This window comes from Clavelina lepadiformis, chromosome 7, assembly GCF_947623445.1.
Source record: "Clavelina lepadiformis chromosome 7, kaClaLepa1.1, whole genome shotgun sequence".
Taxonomy (NCBI): Eukaryota; Metazoa; Chordata; class Ascidiacea; order Aplousobranchia; family Clavelinidae; genus Clavelina; species Clavelina lepadiformis.
Window position 1 is genome coordinate 14,099,408 of NC_135246.1, and position 22,915 is coordinate 14,122,322.

The 22,915-nt window shown below is 35.6% G+C and overlaps 5 protein-coding genes across 5 annotated transcripts; 2 read left to right on the top strand and 3 right to left on the bottom strand.

Moving 5' to 3' along the window:
• The first annotated feature begins 937 nt into the window (after positions 1 to 937).
• Positions 938 to 2,098, top strand: LOC143465337 (D-aminoacyl-tRNA deacylase 2-like). Its single transcript, XM_076963568.1, has one exon. The coding sequence runs from the start codon at positions 1,109 to 1,111 to the stop codon at positions 1,595 to 1,597; it is 489 nt and encodes a 162-aa protein (XP_076819683.1). The 5' UTR covers positions 938 to 1,108; the 3' UTR covers positions 1,598 to 2,098.
• On the bottom strand, positions 2,002 to 7,441 carry LOC143465336 (uncharacterized). Its single transcript, XM_076963567.1, has 4 exons — positions 5,899 to 7,441; positions 5,543 to 5,731; positions 5,257 to 5,391; positions 2,002 to 2,682 (listed from the first exon to the last, which is right to left on the bottom strand). Exons 1-4 carry the CDS (start codon positions 5,965 to 5,967, stop codon positions 2,575 to 2,577), a joined length of 501 nt encoding a protein of 166 aa, XP_076819682.1. The 5' UTR covers positions 5,968 to 7,441; the 3' UTR covers positions 2,002 to 2,574.
• Positions 7,442 to 11,091: 3,650 nt separating this feature from the next.
• LOC143465908 (3-hydroxyisobutyrate dehydrogenase, mitochondrial-like) lies at positions 11,092 to 13,569 on the top strand. Its single transcript, XM_076964430.1, has 6 exons — positions 11,092 to 11,283; positions 11,440 to 11,574; positions 11,849 to 12,077; positions 12,142 to 12,355; positions 12,430 to 12,586; positions 12,942 to 13,569. Exons 1-6 carry the CDS (start codon positions 11,197 to 11,199, stop codon positions 13,101 to 13,103), a joined length of 984 nt encoding a protein of 327 aa, XP_076820545.1. The 5' UTR covers positions 11,092 to 11,196; the 3' UTR covers positions 13,104 to 13,569.
• A 270-nt stretch (positions 13,570 to 13,839) lies between these two features.
• LOC143465465 (protein canopy homolog 2-like) lies at positions 13,840 to 15,944 on the bottom strand. The gene is made up of 6 exons (XM_076963785.1): positions 15,810 to 15,944; positions 15,509 to 15,624; positions 15,281 to 15,390; positions 15,071 to 15,197; positions 14,841 to 14,937; positions 13,840 to 14,753 (listed from the first exon to the last, which is right to left on the bottom strand). Exons 1-6 carry the CDS (start codon positions 15,886 to 15,888, stop codon positions 14,713 to 14,715), a joined length of 570 nt encoding a protein of 189 aa, XP_076819900.1. The 5' UTR covers positions 15,889 to 15,944; the 3' UTR covers positions 13,840 to 14,712.
• LOC143465464 (sec1 family domain-containing protein 1-like) lies at positions 15,933 to 18,671 on the bottom strand. Its single transcript, XM_076963784.1, has one exon. It carries the CDS (start codon positions 18,518 to 18,520, stop codon positions 16,634 to 16,636), a length of 1,887 nt encoding a protein of 628 aa, XP_076819899.1. The 5' UTR covers positions 18,521 to 18,671; the 3' UTR covers positions 15,933 to 16,633.
• Between the last annotated feature and the right edge of the window lie 4,244 nt (positions 18,672 to 22,915).

Genomic DNA, 22,915 nt, shown 5'->3' on the forward strand with positions numbered 1-22,915 from the left:
ACAAATTTAATAAAGTAATCAAAACAGTAATCGGAGAAGCATGATTTTGGCTTACAAAACTTAAATACCTAACCAAATATCTCACATAGTTACATTTCTTGAGAGTACTTAACTTCAAAAACAGCTGATGAGCAGGGTTATCTTAACTTAATTTACCTGTAGAATTATCTGACTCTATTGTTGCGTGTGGTTAGAATACTCTAACCTCTTGTCAGCCGAAAGGTTTAAATATTACAAAAAAAATAGTTCACAAGAAAAGATTTTTATTGTAGGTGCTGTACACTTTCTCAATATTACGCATAATCAAGAACATAGTAATACCACTGATTATAAGATGTCTATTGAGTTGCAATCACAATAACTAGCGTAGAAAGCTCATCTGTTCGTTTCGGTGATTTTCACTATCGGCTTCTCTGTGTCTCTGCTCGCTGACGCTGGTAGAAGTGCGAGCTTATAAAACGTGAAGCGATGAAAGTGAAAATGTTCGACAACAAAAACGCAGCATTTCAGAACATGTGCAGCGAGGAAAACAATGTGTTGGCAATGGGAGTTACATTTAGTTGAAGCTGACACGTAGATAAATTATCAGTATAAAGTTAAGATGCGAGCATTTCCAATAAAGGCTTCTTATTAGAACAGATGAAAATAACCTGGGAACTTACTAAAAGGAGTGTTCACACGAAGTTATTCAGAGCAAGTTTCCAAATATCAAACGACAGTATATATGGTGCAAAGAATAGGCCTAAATTACACTTTACCGTGTTTGAAGCAACAAATTTACCGTAACTCTAACCGTAGACAAATTAAGAAGAACCACTCGAGTCAAGTCAGGTCTTTGGGCAAAGTTACTTCGGTCCAAAAACATGATTAGGCTATGGTGAGTAGGAAATAGACATGTGCAGACTAACTTAATATATATACATACAGGTATATATACCTATGCTTGTATTTGTATGTATATATACTAAGTTATAACTTTGTGATGTTTTGTCGTTATCAGAAATCTAGTTTAATATTTTGTGTAATTTTATGTACATACATAATTTTATGTATACATAAAATAGATGACACATGGTAATGGCAATTTGTGATTGTGGTTAATATTCATATGGATGCTAGATCGATTACTGGAAGAATAGTGCTACAGCAGTGCATTGGGGCTAAACTGCAAGTTAAACCACTGTGTGAAAACTCACCTGCCGAATATGTTGAAATTGGTCGTGGAGTTGTTGCATATGTTTGCTTTATGAAAGGCGCGAATAGTGATACTGTTGGTAAAATGATCAGTATGATAACCTCCATCAAGCTTAGTCGAAATGGTAACGGTTTGCTAGTTTCTGTGTTGGATCTTCCAGGGTCAATAATGGTCGTTCCTCAAGGATGCCTTGGTGGTAAATTAAAGGGCAAAAGAATGCAATATCATGGCAACATTGATAAGTTAGAGGGTTTAAAACTTTATGAATCATTGACACTTGGATGTTGTAATGCATTACCAGCTGATGAAGGAGTAACTTGCAAGTACGGCACATACGGAAATTTACAAGTTTTAAAGGTTGATACTGATGGACCTTACATGCATACTATAGATATTACATAAAACGTTTGTTTTGCAGTGCCATTGACTTACTATAGTTGTTTTTCCATGCCTGTCTTTAAAACTTACAAGACTAAAAACTATTTCAAAATATTTGTTGAAATTACTGTGATGGAAATGCCATTGATGTAACTTACAGTATATTGTATGTCCATATTTATCGCTGTGGACCAAAGTGGTATATTCAAATTTATTTCTGGTGATCAAATTTTTAGATTAAGTTACGGTTAATTAGTAGGTTTAGAAGACGAATCTCTCTGCGGTTATGGCTTCATATGATCATTGGTTGCTGTAATGTTGCTTATTATTTTTAGCTAACCATTATGTGTATCACAATAACGATGGTATGAAACGTTCTCACTCAAGTATTTACTGTAGATCATCACCATCAGAATGCACAATTCATATCACATTTGGTTCTAACATTCAACCATTAGTGTTTTATTGACATGAAACGCATGTTACTTATACATTAATACAACATAATATAACAAGATTATCATACTGATAGTGTGTTCACGGTTCAACTGTTAATCTGTGGCATCATTTAACAACTTGAAAAAATCATAAATGAAGGTAAAATGAATCATGCAAAAAGTACTACACAGTACACACACCTTTGTGTATCTCGGTAATGATTTTTAATAAAAAAAATAATTGCAATATACAAGTTATTGCATTAGTATGCGCATTTGTGATAGTAAATCAAAACACTACCGGAACCAACAATTTGAGGACATTTTAGAAATCTTCATGAACAAAGGAGAATGTAACAAATAAGCAAGCTGTTGCAACTGGAACTTACTAATGTTTTGAAAATGCCATGGTAAAAAGCGGCGAACTAAATGTTTAGAGGATGGTTAAGAAAAGGCTAGTATTTGATAATAGTTAATAATAGATATGAATCTACCTGTTCTGCGAATATCAACTCATTGGTGTATAGGCAAGTCTGGCATTCAAAAATAAAGTACACATTATTTTCATGCAGAACCAGTTTCATGCATATTGCGAACACTTCTTGGGTCAGGCCCTCTGAAGATAAGAATGGCATAAACAATATGCAATACAAACACCACAGCTGCAAAAACCTGGAAAACACAAAATAGTATGCATTTCAACTAGCAAGAAGATCTATGTTCATATGTTGTTATACTGTGAATATAATGACAGAAATTTAGTTTTGAAATCCAGTCCAAGGCTGAAGAAATACATTTTGTTCACTTTGAGTATTTCAACCTTTGTGTTACGTTATTTTCAGGTAATTAGGGTTCAGTGTCCACCCAAAATATGTACGTGTTAGCCAGAAATTTCCCACAAATTGTTTTGGACTGGATGTGCAAGTGCCCAGGTAAAAGTAAAAGCCACAGTCTGTCCAAATTCAGTTGCTTTATTCCAGTAGCAATAATGAGGGAGTTGGTTAGTTCATCCTTGAAAAAGTTAACTACAGATTCTAGGATCAATTCAACCTCGTTAAGAGTTGAAAAAAGGATAAATTAAAGTGTTTAAAAAAGAAAAAACATGAGAGCCTATCCTTTGGTAAATTAAAATCAAACCTGAAATCATGTGATTGTAATTCGGAGTGAAAATGTTGTAAAATCTTTTAAACTGTTATTACTTATTACTGTATATCACAATTAAAGTCATGTTTACAAAACTACCATTTTCCACAAAACCGTATTTGGTGAGACAAATAAGATTTTTTACCACAATCAAGACAACTCTTAATGAATGTTTTGTTGTAATACTTGCAAATGATTTTTTCATGTCTGTAATCATAAATACCATTTTCCTAATCGAAGTTTACATACAAAGCAAGCAGCATTATTATGTAATGGATTTTTCATTAATTTTCATTATTGACAAACAAGTTAAACACAAGGGACCAAATCCGCATAATGCAAGTATTAAAGTTGTTGAAATGCACAATTGTTTTTTAAATAATTAATAGGCAGATAGAGAATGAATTCTTGCATAATGGCTGGCAACTAATTTGCTAAGTGATACCTTTTAGCATGTATACCATCTATTTCTGAGCATGTTATTGCTGTTACAATAAGATTTGATTGATTATATAAATAGAGGCTATAATTAGAGCATAAGCGTAAGCACATTTTAACTTGAGTTGAAAATCGTTTATACCTGAATAAACATTCACACACTCAGACAGAAGAAACTTGTAGCCCAGTGGTAGACTAACAAAGAAATCACCATATTATATACTTCATGAATCCAACCATTATGGTTGTATTCAGCAATCTCTTCAAGCAGATTATGGCAAGTCACCATACATTTCTATTTTTGTTCAATAAGTGATAATTCATACAATAGTTTTTCTTATGATGGAGCAGAAAATTTTCTTACAAATCCTTTATGCAAACAACTATGTGCAACTGTAGCTAAGTGTCCACTGTTAAATAAGTGCAGGTTAACAACAGAAAGATGTTATCAACCCAAAGGCAAGCTCTTACATTGGCCAGCTGTTTTGTTCGTGGCAATTGAGTTGTTACATTTTAATGGTTGCTTGTAAAAGACAGAAGTTGGGCTTATAAATATTCAATTTCATGAATTGTATATACAGTCAATGCAAAAACGATGTCACAGTTAATGTTTTATCATGATAAAACCGTATTAATTGTCATGATCAACGAAACTTACATTCAGTAATTGTAACATTCAATAGAATTCTGGATGTTTGCACATGCTCTTTCCCATTTTACGAGCAGTTGCCATTAACTGATTTTGCCATGCCTTCACACAAGAGTTTATGTAGTTATTACAAATTCGTTAATCCTTATTCTCATGCACAATTCCGAGATTGCTGATTGTTAACTGCATGTTATTGTTGTGGTAAAAATGCTTGAAGGGCTGTAATCGAAATCTTTGAGGTCTTCATTTTTAACACCATTTTACTAAATGGTTCCATATCATTTTTCATGTATGTTGTTTAAGTTGTGAGTTATTTTTTAGAAATACTCTGTGGGTCTGTAACGTAAGAATTAGATTTGTTAGTGATGCAAATCCATTCTGTAAATATTTTTAATAAGAATATTCGAAAAGATATACATTAGTTAACATTCTTGTTAGCATATAAATTGGAGCTGATATCAGATAATTTTAAGCAATACATTGTAGTTCAGCTGGGATTGTTTTAGCGAATGCCAATTACTGATAATGCAGAGGTGGGCAGTTGGTATTTTGAAAGTCGGTACCGGGACTCAGCAAAAGCTGTACCTATGGTTCCGGTATCCGGTACTATTTTAAAAAAGTAGTTCGGTACCGGTACTTTTCGTATACAAGATGCTGCTGCAAATGCAATGTTTGCCACTATTATGCCCACGCTAGAAGTTACTCCAGGTCAAAACACATATGACGTTACTCGCTTGCAATTTTACTTGACATTTATAGATTAAAAAATCAACTGATGTTAAAATTGGTATAAATGAATATTTAACATGTATTTTTGAAAACAAACTTCTTAAAATTCAAAAATAATCACTTGAAAAATACCAAGTACCGACTGAAATTTCTTGAAAATAATTAAACTAAATAATAAGGCAATTACAGAACTAGCCAATTTTGCTACTGTGGAACAGCTGGTTTTTTTTCAAAATGTGCTTAATAAGAATACAGTTAAGATTTAAACATAGTTTAATGAAACTCACTGAAGCTGCAGCAGAAAGTCGATAAATATCTGCTACTAGTGGGTCATTTGTCAGTTTTAAGTCATTAGCCTTCTGTGCAGCAACACCAATAGCTATTACAGCCAATAAGGCACACAAAGCAGAATATCCAAGTTCCTGATAGAAAAACAAAAATTTCAGTACATTATGTCATATGACAATAATCTTGCAACCACAAGTAAGATTAATACACGTACATTGTATTTTGAGTTAGCTGATGACAGGTAAAATTCATTAAAAACATATGTGAATAATGATAAAAACCTACTAGGATTTTCCACGGTATCCTTCCACATAGGCCTAAGTTGTATAACTTGAAAAAGTATATCAAAAAACTCATAAAAAGAGTAATGCAATAAAAACTTCCGGCAAAAGTGATATAGACAAAAGTGCCTAATTCTTTAAGATAGGTGTAACCAGTTGCTGAAATCATGATCAACATCAACAGACTGAATATCTAAATTGAAAGTAAAATTACTTCTAGCATATATCATATACATTAATATGCATAAAAAAGGCAGTGTAGAAGGTAATCAACACTAACTAAGAAGAAATCAAAGATAAATACTTATGATTTAGCTACAGAGGACACAATCTTACATATTTGTTTGTTTAATAACTTACAAATTGCAGTATTTTGAATATCCCATCTCTGGAAACTAAAAAACCACGGTCCATTCCTATCGACCCCATATTTAATGGATTTTTGAAGCAAATTGAAGATTAGCAAAATACTTTTTGGGGAATACAGTTTACAAGTAAACCTATGCCTATGATGCTTTAAAAGTAAGGAAAAAAGTATGAAGATGCATGCACATTTACAACTTTTCTTGGTGCATCAATAATATGAAAGCAGTTATATTTGCAAATGATACAAGCCCCTTTTACAAGAAAATGCATCAACAAACCAGTTGCATCAGAAACTATTGAAATGATAACAGCTATCCACTAATAAGCTTTGTCACTCAAACTCAATGTGTAGAAAAGTAAATTAACGATCTTTTCTATGAAATCTGTTTATTGAAAATCAGGGTGAACGTGCAACTGCAAAACAGAAGTTGACGTGCACATAATTCACATTTTCCACAACAATGGCCTCTCATGTCGTTAAGTTTTATTTGTTTACCATCCATTCTATAGGTAGGCTATACAGGCAAATTGGTCTTGAATGTTAGCCTATGAGTGCTAAACTTAGAATTCAGATTCACAATCAGTTGTTAGACTATATGCAAGTAGAATTTTTGGGCCAAGTTATCAATTGAAGGCCTGATTTGAAAGTGATACAGTGATATGAACATGAACCAGTATTTGTATACAAATCCAATTTTTCAACTACTGTACATCGTAAGTGCTAAAACGATAACATGTATGGCGCGTGAGTGCAGCTAATTTTCGGTGGGAGGCGGCGGCATAAAAATACCAGCTGAATTGCGTCAACAAAATCCCCCGCAGCGGTTTTTGTTTTTTCGGCGGGTAAGTGCTTAACCCGTAACTATTTGCGCTGGTGTACTACCGGTACGTACTACCAAAGAGATTTAAACACATACAGTAGAAACTTCGCTTTTGCGCATGACGTCATTTTTGTTTCTTTTATTCTCTTGGAGCATATTCTACTTTCGACACAGTCACGGTTCACTGCATGTCCAGGGAGTAAATACAACTTAAGCGAGGTGCTTTCCAGCCATAATAGCATATCCTTAATGACATGTCATAATACTTCAATCGAATATTTAGGTTGATCACAACCATCATAAAAAGAAAAAACAACATTTTTTTTCAAATGACCTCTGCAAACCTTCCGGCAAGCGAGCAGTTTTAAAGGACGCAACAGATTTGAAATGTCATTTTGTTTCAAAGATACACTTCTTTCGTCAATACACTAGCTACACTACATATAAGTGTATGTAAAACAAATTTTACTAACAATGTCAGATCTTTCAAAATGCACTTCACACATTTTCACAGCATCTCGAGCAAATAGGTTTTTTATGTGCTCGTCGCTTCTGCAAGCCAGCACAATACACTCCAACTTTTCTGCCCAGCTTTCCTTCTCTTTTTTTACAAATTTTCTCGAAGGTATCTTAAACAGAGTCACGGCAGGTGACCTGTTGTTGCACATTGGTAAACAGCACAAGTTTGCCATTATTTCAGACTATTTAGCCTATTTCAATAACTCAAAACCTGCAACATAAGACCTATACTAATGAGTCTTAATCTGTAAAGTTTTTATTCAGCGCGTGGAGCGTAATTTTATGCGAAGATGAAACAATACAATATGACTTGGTCTATCTAAATTTTTCATCCATTCATTTTATTTTTCGCCTTAAATGTGGTGAACGAAAAAATCTTCCCGCGCAACTCAAGTAGGCTAGGCTAAGCCATGCCTTGATACAAAACAGCAGCATTATCAGTTCAAGGAACTGAAACTAAGTTAATTGCTGAACCTAAAACTCTCACCTGATTTCATTAATTAATTTCAATTAAATTTAACACCCAATGGATCCCAATAACTGCACCGTAATAATAAGACTAATCTGTTCCAGCAGCAAACAGATCTGAAACTCATTATGTCAAAACTCGAAAGTAGAATATGCTCCAAGAGAAAAAAGAAACAAAAATGACGTCATGCGCAAAAGCGAAGTTTCTACTCATGTGTTTAAATCTCTTTGGTACTACGTACCCCATTCATACCAATTTTGCTCCCCTGTCTGTTTGCGAAATAATTTGGGCAGCAAGGTCCATCTAACTTCGGATCAACTGCATACGCAGACTATGACGCATTGGCTTCGTTTTAGAAACCATTTGTCTGTATATCGTTTAATGGCGAAAACTAAACGATAGGAATACGAGCAGCAGTAAACTAGGTAGACCTACTTAATAATTTAATCTTTGCTTTAATCATGCGCGGCCTGCGGCAAAACACCCCTGTCATTCTCAAAGCAATGCCTTTATTAATACTTAATAGTATTTATAAAGGCGTTGATTTTGGCAGAATCCTAGCAAGAGCATAGAACCCAAAGCAACAAAATTTCAACGTGACGCCGCACAAACTTGAAGCATTGCAACAAGTGTGATTAAAGCATCCATACCAGATGGTCAAACATGAACTGGAGCGAAGTAATTGATTTTTGGGTCAAATCACTGCATTTTTATGGCGTCGATTTTGGATCGTTATTTGCAAGTAGGCCTACAGTCCTACACGTTAATAAGCTCAAAATTACTACTATTTCCGGTCAATTGGGGCGAGCAAATTAGATACCATCTTAAAGGTAAGTAAATTTTAGTTAATATTAGCATATGAAAAAGTGGGAACACCGGGTTAGATTTTTCAGCAGAATCGATTGAAATTTTGGTTTGAATCAACGCATTTCCTGTCATGCTGCTAATGGTGGAGTGTTGTTCGAATACCTGTTAATTTTATCTAAAATTTGTTTTAATTACAAAGTTAATCCTTTTTGTTTTGTTTACCGATTTTATACCTTATATTTTACATTGTAACGGAAAGTGGGTATATGGCACCTGAACTTGAGAGGTTGACACACTCCACTACAATAAGTACTTGTTGAAATGTTTATTGCGGGTGATGATGTATGAGTACCCTCAGAACTAACTGTTCACCTTGACGGCTTATTGTCTTGTGAAGATGACAATAAAGTTGTCTATCTTAACACTAAACTTCTTCAAATTGAATTCAACAATGGTTACACAGGAATGACAACTGTATATAGGCCTACTGATTATATTGAAGTTTCTTTGAACAATTACATTTTGACAAAACATTGGCACGGCAACAGCATAAAGACGTCCATGTTACAGAGTTTATCTTAGTAGACTGAATGCATTGAACAACTGTGAATAATTCACGCAGGATAGGCAGGCACGACATTTATGTTACGACTTTAAACGGAAAACAGGAAGTCATCGGCACGCAATGCAAGGCTTCGCAAACCAGATTTCCGAAAGCAAGAACTCTACACTGTATTCGATCCGTATACTATAATATCCCCTCATTATCACAACATTAACATTACTTCACTGTAGTTCATGCTTGACCATCTGGTAAAGATGCACTAATCACGCATGTTGGTTTGCTTCACGTTTGTGTGCGGCCGTGCCGCGTCGCTTTGCCCTTTTGTTGTTTTGGGTTCTATGATCTTGCTAGGATTCTGTCAGAATGGCGGTGGGACTGGGGAACCTTCTTCCAAATAAGTAGTAAAAGTAAAATGTTGAGAGTACCGGGTACATACTATGGTACATACCAGCTACAGGCTGTGTAGGCAACACAACGACGAAAAAAATGCGTAAAGTAGTGATAAATACGCTTGCAGAAATATAAAGGTAAAGTAGCTTTATATCAAAAACTACAAACTTTTCCATGGTAGTCTGCTAACTGAGCGTGCTGTTGGGGTTGTGAACAGTTGTTAATTATTATAAATTATAGCTTGATCAACTGTTCGCTAATCTGACTCCATTGATAGAGTATTCATTAACCCCTGATAGCCAGTTTAGCGTAACAGCACCAGAACCGAACTGTCAATGCCTTTGAATCATCATTTATTATAGGTTCTCAACGAAACGGTTACTGTTTTCAGAGCACAGAATAAAGCTGCGTTCAATGGACTAAATTACTGACAGTCAATATCAGGCTAACGCGTTGAACGCTGTAGTACGAATTACGTAAATCGGAAGTAATCAAAACGAGATTGCGCATACTAAACACGGCCAAGATAGGCCTATAGTGGAGCGCTTATAGTTAAACACATGAAATAAAGCACAAATAAAATTATAATATCATCAGATCTGCACGAGAATTCTGTAGAAATAAAGGCTAATTATGACAATTAGCACAGTACTAGGCCTATTAATACTTTAATACTGGTAATTGATTGGTATTTTGTAATTTATTGATTACATGGATTTAATTGTCATGTCATGACAACAATTGGTTCCATACACGGGCAGTGCCTGCTACATATATTCATAGCAGTATATACTTAGTTTATCAAAAAAATCTGTCGATTGTTGTTGAAATATATGTAGATCCAGATTTTTTACGGTAGTTGTTTTAGTAGTAAACGTTTTGGTGAAGTGAAACATCATAGGTGTAGACACTTCAGTTCAGACACACTGTTGACACTTCATTGAATTAATTAATACAGCTGAAGCATTATTAATGTTTGTGATGTTTTATGCCCAGACTGCAGAGTATGGCAGTTTTCACCAAGATCTCGGGAGCGTATAGGCAAAATACCGGTGTGTAAGGAAGCAACTGGTATGCACTGCGACCCGTGGTCCTAGGCTGCCCAGCGTTTCCGCAGGCAAGAATGCGGCATTATATGTTAGAAATCTGGGACAAAATCAGTGTATCTCGTTTTTTTTTAGAGATGTCGCTTGTAAATACTAATTTTGCAGTTTAAATCGGAGCTAAATTTTGTGTTTCCTTTTTGTTTGGTTAGAAACACCGATTTGTCCTGGTCTCTGGTGTGCTCTTGCCATACTCTGCTGTCTGGTTTCATACTCTACTCTAATTTTAACTCTACATTGATTTCTTTGTGGTTTGCCGTATTTATTATGCATAGGCTAGAAGGTAAAGCACCACAGACAGTCAGTTACTTTAGAAATGATTTTTATTATATTTATTATAACCCACAGCCACAGAGTTGTAGTTGATTAAAAGGGTCTAGTATAAAAGTACACAACCAGATCACGTATTCACGTCACAGTGTGAGTATCTGGGGTCTAGTATACAAAGGCATCCTGTAATTGTGCGCTTGTATACTAGACCCGATGAAAATTATAAGTATTACCGTTGGTTAAAAAAACTTCTTTTACAGCTCATTAACCAACCTTGTTGTACAGCACATAACAATATTAAAGCTAGTATCGATTAACTGTGTAAGATAAACAGTAAAAGGTCTGAAAATGGCACTTTTAGCATGCAGACATCACTTTACAATGAATGCAAGGACATCATGGAAATTGTGGAAGCAAATGCTCAATCGGAATAGTGTAAATTTAGTTTTATACCATTTTGATTAATTATATGGATCTATTTGTAATGAAATGATACAGCATTGCAGGCATCACTTATGTATTTTATGCAAATGAAAATGACAAAACACTTAAGTGTATGTTCCTAACTTTTATTAAACTCAATTTTTTTAGTCCACAGTTGGATTTATTGGACTCGGTAACATGGGAGGTCCAATGGCACTAAATCTACTAAACAAGAGCCATAAGGTTATTGCTTATGATGTGATGGATGCAGCCATTAAGCCAGTTGCAACAGCAGGGGCACAGGTTGTGTGATTAAAAGTTGTTTTTTTCCAAGTTTTTCAATTTTTATAATCATTAACTAAAGTTGCTTCAACCAGACAGTCACAGACCACTTGTTACTATAATTGAACTTGACGAGCTTGACGTTATGTACACATTCAATAGTTTCGTATTGCTAAGTTGATCTTGGACAATTTTGCAGACTTTATCAAACCTTTTTCTTGTCTGAACTACTTGTACATCTAGTCCATAAGCATACTGGTACAACTACACCTTATTTAAGTGTCTTTATTCACAGATAGCAGGAAGCCCAGCAGAAGTAGCAGAAACTGCTAATCAAATTATTACCATGTTACCAAACAGCTCGCATGTACAGGAGGCCTATTGTGGAAAAGAAGGAATATTGCAATCAGTGCAAAAGAACAGTTTACTGATAGATTGCTCTACTATTGATCCTGTTGTATCAAAGAATGTTGCAAACAGTGCAAAGGAGAAATTTGCCACATATGTGGATGCCCCTGTGTCAGGTAGGGAAGTCGTTATCATTGCATAGTTAATGTGAAACAATCCACCGTGTTTTTGTTTGTCTAGGTGGGGTAGGTGCAGCAAAAGGAGCTACCTTAACCTTCATGGTAGGAGGTGAGAGAGAAGAATTTGAAAGAGCTAAGGAAATCTTGCAACACATTGGAAAAAACGTGGTGCATTGTGGAGAGGTCGGAACAGGAAACGCTGCAAAAATTTGCAACAATATGCTGCTTGCCATTTCAATGATTGGTGTCTCAGAAGCAATGAATCTTGGTGTAAGGTGAGTTGCTTTAAAATACAGTGAATTATGCAGTGAAAAGGCCTGCTTTGAATTATTCTGTGCTGTTATTTTAGGTTGGGTTTGGATACCAAGGTTCTGGCTGGAATAATAAACACATCAAGTGGTCGGTGTTGGTCTTCCGATACTTACAATCCTGTTCCTGGTGTTATTGCTGGTGTTCCAAGTAATAATAATTATCAAGGAGGTTTCGGAACAGCTCTCATGACAAAAGTTGGTTGCTATTAATTATGTGGTTTACTGGTGGTGTTTCTGGAAATTTCATGGCATTGTAATATTCAAATTAGAACTCTTAGGCTTAGACTGGTGTTCATTCTCATTATATCTATTTCTTTGCCTTCATCTTTTATTGGTTATGAATCAAATTACAGCATCCTTCCTTGTATTGCTGATATCTATGTAAAACATGCCCCCTTTTAGCTCAAAGCACATTTAGATTTTTTAATTTAGTTCACCTAGAATACCATACACAATTACACATACTTAGGTTTTAATCGTGATCTACTCAATTATATATGTAGGGTGATATTTAAACTTGCATAAATGTCGTTTGTTATTATTTGTGAAGGATTTAGGTCTGGCACAGCAAGCGGCGAGTGACACAAAATCAGTTACATCTCTTGGTTCATCAGCTCTCCAGATATATCGATTGCTCTGCGAAAAAGGTTATGCCGAAAAAGATTTTTCTTCCATTTTTGATTACATCAGCAAACCAGTAGATATGAAGTGAAAATGTGAGACTTTGCACCTCCATCTAAAATGTGCATTTTTGAGTTCACATCCAAAATTACCTAATCTTATCTAACCATGCTTATGACCAGCAACAAAATAATTGAAATATGTTGTACTCACATTACACAAGTGCTTTGTTCATGTGGAATATTTTTTTTTAAATTACTGCTTTGTAGTGATGCAAGTTATCATGACATATTTATGCTAGAAAAATGTTATTGTAACATAGTTGTTTAATTATGGTCTCTTTTTGTGTACTTTTCAAAATACAATGCACTTACTTTCATTGAAAGCATATGGTAGATATGGTAGATATTTTACTCCTGAAATGTTTCCATATTTGATTTTAATGTGCTTTTCTTATTTTGGAACCCTTGAATGTTATTCGATGCCAGCTATTTCCATTACTATCTATTGCTAACATCACATTTGCTTATCAGTAATAAATATTTCTGAAAACCTTGCATACTTTCAATTATGTACATGTTATTGCCATAGATGTGGGGTTTGCCAAACCTAGGGATAGGCCAATTTGAACCCAAATTTATTAAGATTTACAAAAGTGCATGATTCAGGATACCTCTGAAAATAATCATTACCTGTAAAATTATTAAGTCTGCCAAAAAAATATCATCACGCACATTGTAAACCACAAAAGCAAGGGTAGAAATAAAATACATTGGAATTATTGTTTTCTAGAATTTTTAATTGATAACAACATATGCGCTGTGCGGCAGGTATACAAATAGATTTAGGATTGTTTCATGTCAAGTTGTTATCAGTTGAATTTCTGTCTTGGCACATCCCTGGCTTAATCTAAAGCAGAAAATCTTGGCGAAGTAATCTGCACAGATGAACCATGTGCAGCAACCAGACGGTATTTAACTAAGGGTGAAACAAGTAACTTTATAACTTGTTCTACTAAATTCGTACAACTTTATCCGAACAGAAATAAAAAAATGACATTTTTTTCTGTAATATGTCTATTCAAATACGCTTATGAACCAGTATTTGTTTTTGTCAGAAGTAGTCCGCAACTGACAATATCTTATTACAGCAGAAATTGAACCCAAAATACGCGGTAAATTAACTCAGGAAGGCAGTAACAAGAATGAAATATTGCAGTTGCTACAGATCAAAAACGAGAAGTCTGAATTTTCCTCAAATACAGTGTAATAAAAGCAATTTTTTGGTATCAAGAATGACTAATAGCACAGAAACCAGAAGATGTAGAAAAATAATAGACGTTTACATATACTAAGCATCATTTTGAATGGCTAGTGGTCATACTGTTATGAGAAGGTCACTCAATACAATGCAAGGCCCTCTTCAATGACACTTTAGGTAAATCTTATGGGCAAAACACAAAGCATTATACCGTGAAAGAGCCACAGAGTTTAAAATGAATGTCCAATGCTTGCCGGTAATGCTTCAATAAGTGTAATCTCACGCAATATCTAATCTTACCGAAATAAATAAACACTAGCAGGAAAGTTAATGAATTTTTGAAAGGCCCTAAGAACTACGAATGTAAAAACATTACTAGGTTTCAAAATACGAAAAACAAATTGTTCATTATCTTCAGGGTTATGATTAATGTGAAGTCATCATAATTCATCCTTATTTGTTTCTTCTGCATCACAATAGTCTACAGATACAAAGAAGTACAATAAAATTATGTAAAATAGAGGAATTCACAAGAAAGACTGCAACAGGCAGTTCAGCCTTAGCCTACCAGCAACATCAGCACAAATTTTCATGCTAGCGTCTTCATGACCATTCTTAAAGTGGTGCAAAATCTCATCTTCAAAATCTTCTATGATTGTTTCGCACTTAACATGAAAAAGCACATTGCAAAACATTAAAAGTTTACATATATTTTGGTAAATAATAATTAATTTAGAGTCAATTTTTGAAGGTCCCTTGAGAGGACTAGAAAACTATTGATCCAGTTAGTTCACTTACTGCAAATTTAACTTTTTTTGATTTTGTATCTGGTGGTGCGTCACCTTGAGCTTGCGTTTCTTGCATCAGCTGGCTAAAATCAACATCTGATGACATTTTTCCATCATGTGTTACCATTCGCTTCAACCTTAACAAACACAAAGTATTCACAAATGTATGATTAGTATACATGCTTTAAACATACAGCTATGTTGACTATTATGTGCTTACGATTTCTTTCCAGTTTTGGAATCTTTTGCTTCAACATAATTCTCTGAAATTTCACCACAAACGGATTCCAAAAGATCTGTAAGATGCGCCTCAGATCGGGCAAAAGATTTCTGTGGAAAAATAGAATTCTTGAACAGAACAGGCACTAGAAATAAAGTCGTTCAATGATGTTTACACTTTGAAATCATTAATAGTAAATTGAATAGGGCAAATTGTAAACTTATAAACCTGAATTGTCCTTGTTTTTCCATCTGGATTAACACGATAACTTCCAACATTAATCGTTTTCTTAGGATCGACTTTACTGATGCTGTGCTCCAGCTCATTCACAATGGCTTTACATGCTGCAACATTGAAGTGTTCTTAGCATATAATTTCAAATATAATATAGGAAACAAATAAATCAGTACAAAAACCAGAAATTCATTTACTGGTATAATTGTGTTGGAATGACATTTTAACCTATCAGGGACTAATAGGCTAGTAGCCTATATAATTTAAAACATATTTTTTGTGTTTTAGAACTTACTTCCACAATACAATTCCTTATTCTTTGCCCCATAAGCAGAATAAATACTAAGAAGACAAAAGAAAACAAAAGTTCTCATTTTAACTTTTACCACATGAACCAAACACCAATCCAGATATAATGCTGAAAAGGCAGGTTTTAATATTAAACATTATGTAAGTGACATATACAGTATATAACCATGGACATATATTATGATGTACAATTAAATGTGAAACATAAAAATTACAACAAAAAAGGTTAACATCATTACTTCTTTAACAAGCAAAGATCTAATTGTATTAATTTTTATAGCAAACATTCAAGCAACACTACTTTAAAAATTAAATTAATAATGATTTCAAATGCAGACTGACATACCAAAAGTAATGTCAAGCATAGCTATGAACTATCTCATCAACAAACAGCAAGAAAACAAGTACGAACATTTAACAACTATAAGTATTTAAAGCTGTATTGTAATGAAAAATTTGCGTTCATATCTTTCCAAAAAATGTTAGTGGATGATGTTACTGTATATTTTAATTTAACGATGTAACTTAACCTGCATATCATTGCAAAGTTAATGAGCAAAAAATATCTTTCATGAAATAGATATTACGATTGTTATTGCTGACTGATGATTATAGACAAGTTGTATCAGTAGTAATGACAGTCGGCATCATCCTGTGATTATATATACCGATATCTTTCAAGATTGGCATCAATATACAGACATGAATATTTACAAGACTGGTCTTTGTCGGCATGTGACAACAAACAGAAATATTAAATAATCTATATTAAAAATGATTAGACATTAAACATGGCATTTATATACTAAATCACATTTCTTTTCCCAAAAGCGAAAGTTCTTGAAGAAACTCTGTAGCATTTAATAGTTCACAACATCCATAGGACACTCTCTTTCCAGGTTTATTTTTAACGTAGTCCATAAGGTTATGATATTCAATGTAATTCCCACCACCAACAACAAACACAATGGCATCATTGTAAGGCATCTTCGATCTTCCTACACCAGGATCGACAGCTCTGGTTAACTTAGGGTCAAAATACCGGTAGTTTTCGACATCAGATGAAGATTTTAGCTCCATCAACGAGTCCAAGATTTTTGTAATCGGAAGATTGTGCTTTTTTACAACCAAGTTCTTAACACCTTCCATAACAAACTGTGATCCAGTGCTCATCAGATGAGAAAACATGCCAATTGTTTTTGTTCCCCCTCCACGAAGTTGTTGTTGTGTATTGGTGGATGGCATAACGTACTGTCTCCATCGTTTTATATACTTCAATGGAGCCATGTCGCAACCAGCTGCCTCCAGGGCCTGCTCAAACTGATCTATGTTGATGTCGCTATTGCTTGGTTGGCTAATGTAATAAATTATAAAGAGTCGCATCTTGTCTTCAGCCTCGCCGCCCTCTGGGTCATTGATAAAATCCAGCACTGATTTGTCTGTAGTGGTTTTGCTCATCAGTTTTTCCTCCATTTCAAAATACTCATCTAGCTTTCTTTCCTTGATGCTGCTGAGAACTGATGTGGCAATCGTTGTGTGCATGTCAATCAAACGTTTCTTTTCCAGCAATTCTGGAAGGGAACTCATGGCTGATGTGAGCTTGGCAGTGTTATCTGATATGTCTACTGGTCCATCCTCTCCTGCCAGACCCATAGCAGCTTTAAGCCTTTGGACTTCTTCTTCATGGGTCTTGTACTCTTCAATCTCCTCCTGGACTGCTTCAGCAACTTCTGGGAATGGGTTTCCCATATGCATTTGCCAGAATTTGTCAGTTTGACTCAAGTTATACTTGTGACTTTTCCGAGCTGGATTTCCTTCTTTTGGTGCTTCCTGGATAGTTACAGTATTCAAATGAAGATCTAACACGTCATGTATCATAGCTTGGTAAGTCCATGTGTGGTGTAGGGGAGTTGCCAAGTCAAGGCTTCGATCAACAATCAGGAGCAAAGGTCTTTGAAAGCTTGACATTGGTTGACCACCTTCGGACATTGCATTTGGAATGGAAGTGAAAAAACTATTTCTTGTGTCACGCAAATTTTCTCTCAGCTTCTTGTCAAGCTTTTCAGCAACAACTTCAGCTGCATTTCCTGTGGGACATCGTATAATTGGAATGCTTCCAATAGTAACAAAAACCGAATACAAGCTTTCTACAATAGAATCTGTAATACTCGACATTTCATAGTCTTTTAGATTTGCTTTGTTTAAGCTGAAGTATGACGTTTCATCTACTTTGTTCTTTAAAATAAACAAGTGCTTTTCTAAGGTGACAAAATTAACATACTGGTCATACACTTTAGCAACTTGCGACTCTGCATTTGCATGTAGTGCAGCGCTTGCTAGGTCCTCTAGTTTGCTCCGAGGAATCCCAGAAATAAAGTTAAAATAGTAGTTGTCATAAAGCTGATCATGCATATCTTGGCAAATTCGTCGAATGCTTTCCTCTGTTGGAATTACAAAATATAGTGCTGCAACATCAGGTATAGCATCTCGCACAGAATGAAGTGGTAGGTATAGGGTCACCCCAAGTTCACGTAAATCTGCCACTGACAGAAGTGGAGAAATTATATCTTGACCAAACTGATCATAAATTACAACTTTCCATTCAGGTTCAGCCAAATGCTTCCGAATTGGTCCTCGTCCAAGATTAAACATAGACTTCAAAGCATAAGTCTGTTTATCTCGAATTGAAAATGACATGATTTTAATGAATCTGTTTTTGCTTAACTTACAATGCTTCAACCTATTAAAAGTATGGTAAACCTCAAAACATAACTCAAATGTAAAAGTGTTGCCCAAACTAAACTCTGATACTTATTGCAAGTCAGCAATTATTTCCGACAAACTGCGTTAATCAATATAGACACTTGGTTACCTTATTTACTGGCATATTTACTGGCACTTGGTTACCTTATTTACTGGCATTCTGTCCCGGTACGAAAAATTTTTTATTAAAAAGTAGTATATATTATCAGATTGGGTTATGTGGGGCAGGAGTAGGACAGCATTTAAGCGCATTGGTACTGGTAGCTTAGCCTATACAACTTCAAAGTACAAATACACATTTCGGCGAGAAAACGCTATATATATATATATGATTATGTGCACAATAGTTACTGATAAAATAAACTATCCCATATTTGTTCCAACACAGCAGATTAAGACCCACCAGCTGACCAAAGTAATTCAGAAGGCAACATTTTCGCAACTGGGGTCAGGGTATTACCTTGGCGTAGCCAACAGCCGTAGACTATTGTACGCGTGTCCCAGCTGTGATTATTGAAGCAAAACGGTTCGTTAAAAATCAATTTCAGAGTATTTTAAAATGTACACAAATCTTTTTGTCTCACCATCTCGCACTTTTAATTGATTATTGTCTATTTTGTAAGTGATTTGTTGAAGAAACAAACCTTATCGTTTATTTTTCATATTGATAAAGGGAAGCAAAAAAAATTGTGCTAACCTTGTTACAGCAAAATAAAAGCAGTCAGGGGCGTCAAGTGAGGAAATCTGGCGAATTAAAGTTAAAGTTTTGAAGTGATGGTCATCGTAAAATAAATATTAGGCAGTGCCGAGCTGTTCCCAAGCTAAGATATGGAAAGTCTCATAAACTGTTAAAACTTAACGTGCTCAAAGGGATTGAGTGTTTTCTTTTTGTTAAGATTTTCACTCCATTCGTCTACTTTCCTTAAAATGGTACAGAGTACGGGAATTTTTTCCCGTTCCAATGGTTGAAAGTATGCCTTTCTTACCCTAGAGTAAGATATATGCATTTGGAATGGGAAGAATTTTACTTCGGCACAAGTATGGTTTGTGAACCCCATTCGTCTATTTTTCCGCCCATTAAAATGGACCTGCTTTCAGCAATGGGGTTTCCCACAAACGATATTTCTGCCGAAGTAAACATCTCGTGCTCCAGTGCTCCAAATACGTGCGATGGGCGCATGAAGAAGATTACAAGTTTATTTGTGAATTATGTTTTTAAAAATTGATTGTGAACTGTAAAGTAAAGTGGACTATTGGAGGTGCTTTTAATTAAAAAAAATTGATGTAAGAAAGCAAGCAATCAATAAAAGGGCACTTCAAAAATTAGCGAAATACCTTAGAGTTAACTTTCAAAACAAACAAGTCAAATGTTTTGGTGAAATCAGTGAATTGTAACGATTAAGTCTTAGGTGGTCCGCTTTACACCACCTTCCCCTGGTTCCACGACATATATGACCGCGGGAAAATGACCGCGAACAAACTCACCGGGGACAACTGAACGTGACGTAAATTGACCGCGAACAAACTAACCGGGAACAGACTTACCGGAATGAAAATTGACCGGGAGGTAAATTGACCGTGCAAGTGCTGAATTATTGTGTTTAAGTTGATGGCAGTATATGATATGTAAAGTAAATATTTGTTTGTAACTATTTCCTTTGTTTTTAACAAACTTTTTTTTTTATTTCAATACACATTGAAACATTTATTGAAATAAACAGAAATATTTCCGGAAATACGAGAAATACGAGTAACAACATTAAAAGAAGTTCACTGCAAAACGGGAGCACGACATATGGCCGCGGGAAAGTGGCCGCGAACAAACTCACCGGGGTCAACTGAACGCGACGTAAATTGACCGCAGACAAACTGACTGTGACATAAACTGGCCGGCGATCAAATTAACCTTCGATAAATTGGCCGGCGATCAAATTAACCGGCGACAAATTGGCCGTCAAAAGGTCAAAATTTTAAACTCGGTAGTATATGATATGTAAAGTAAATATTTGTTTGTAACTATTTCCTTTGTTTTTAACAAAATTGTTTTTTATTTCAATACACATTGAAACGTTTATTGAAATAAACAGAAATATTTCCGGAAATACGAGAAATACGAGTAACAACATTAAAAGACGTTCACTGCAAAACACATATGACACTACATAATATGGGCACTAAAATTTACACAAGCTGTTATTTGACAAACAAGGAAGTTTATTGCGCAAATTGTAGGTTGTGGGCGATGCCTCTGAGAAAATCTAATATGTCACGGTTTGCAAAATCTTCAACGATGGTTTGAAGTCGCGCATCCAGATCCTTGTATTTTCTCCTTTTGGCAGGAGGCCCTTGGGCACAGAGCGCCTCAATCTTGTTTTTGTTTATGTTCTGCAATTTCCTTAAAGCTTCTATAAATTTCCAAATGGTTGGGTGTTGCATTGATAACATCCTGTTTATTAGACTGTGGTGACCTTCAACTTTGTTGTTGGTTCTGGCTTCGCCATTTAACACCCGAACATGGACGTTCCAGAAGTCATGTGAATATGGCGGGTCTCTTCGGAGCTGAGTTCGAAAGCGACGCCCGATGTAAGTACGCTCAAAGTAGTCGAGAAGCGGAAGCATTTCATCAGGCAAAAATTCCTCTAATGTTTCAAAAGCCTCAATCAGATGCTGTATTGGAACAAATGCCAAAGCCGGTATGTGACGCAGCAGTAGTGCAAATTCTTGATCATTTTGATACCTTCTTTGAAGTCCGATTTGCTGCATGTGCTTCCTGACATTTTGAAGAAGAGACAAGAAATCTATGAATATGGGTCACCGTACAAGGGGCCAAAAAACTCTACGAGTGGCAACCTTGACTGCAATACACATACTGGATAGTGACTAGATAGCGACTAGATAGTGAATTAGAATTTTGACCTTTTGACGGCCAATTTGTCGTCGGTTAATTTGATCGCCGGCCAATTTATCGACGGTTAATTTGATCGCCGGCCAGTTTATGTCACAGTCAGTTTGTCTGCGGTCAATTTACGTCACGTTCAGTTGACCCCGGTGAGTTTGTTCGCGGCCACTTTCCCGCGGCCATATGTCGTGGAACCCTGCAAAACACATATGACACTACATAATAAGGGCACTAAAATTTACACAAACTGTTATTTGACAAATCAGTCAACCTTGACTGCAATACACATACTTAATTGGCTGAGATTAAAGCTGATGCGCGACTAGATAGTGAATTAGAATTTTGACCTTTTGACGGCCAATTTGTCGCCGGTTAATTTGATCGCCGGCCAATTTATCGACGGTTAATTTCATCGCCGGCCAATTTATGTCAGGGTTAATTTAATCACCGACCAATTTGTTGCCGGTCAGTTGTCCACTACCAGTTGTCGCCGGTGAGTTTGTTCACGGTCATATGTCGTGATCCCCCTTCCCCTATAGTCAAAAAGCAATCAGCGAAATTGCAAGAATTACGACAAGATGAAACAATCAAGGTGTTTCAAAATGAAACCAAGCAACTAAAACAACGGTGTCAAATGGTGGAAGCGACCGCCAATAAGACGCCTAATTCCCCTCGCATCAACAACCCAGACCATGTTGACCATCATGGTTACAAGCACACGACCACTGCATCTAGTCCGCCAGTATTCCGGTTCGTTGAATACCTCCAAACCAGCAAAACGATTGTGCTATTACCACCAGAAATTTGGTAAACATGCCATCAACTGCAAAAAACGGCTGCGAATCCGAGTACCGACGTTTCCCATCACTACCAAAACGACAACGTCATTGTTCAAATGGTACTTCTCGATGATTGCAACAAATGGTGGCATACGCCTAGGTCCACTGGTATGGGCGATCAAAAAAAATGTTGCCACCCAAAAAAATGCTGGCGGTAATTCGAAAAAGGTCTATTTACCGAACCAGCAATTTCAAATGTTACGTTTTTATAATTGACCTTCAGTTTACATGTCCTACGAACTAGGCTACCAGACTATTGGAAAGTTTGTATGATGTGCCAAATTTCTTTGGCCCAGAAAGTTAGCTTATGCACCAATTTTCTGGCGTAGAATTGCCGTTTTTGCGTCTGTTTACCAAAGTAGCTTTTTCCAATTTCGGTAACCAGCTGCCGGTTAAATAGTTGTCTATTTTATATGTAGGCCTAGGCTATACCATACATATTACTTTGACGCCATAATAAAAAATGTGGCACCTGCACGCTCGAGGTTTATCAATTGGTAATTGAAACGCCGAATTTTTTTAATCTTCATGCCGTTTTATAATAAATAAACAAAGAAAAACTGATTGCTCGAACGCGAATTTATAATAAAT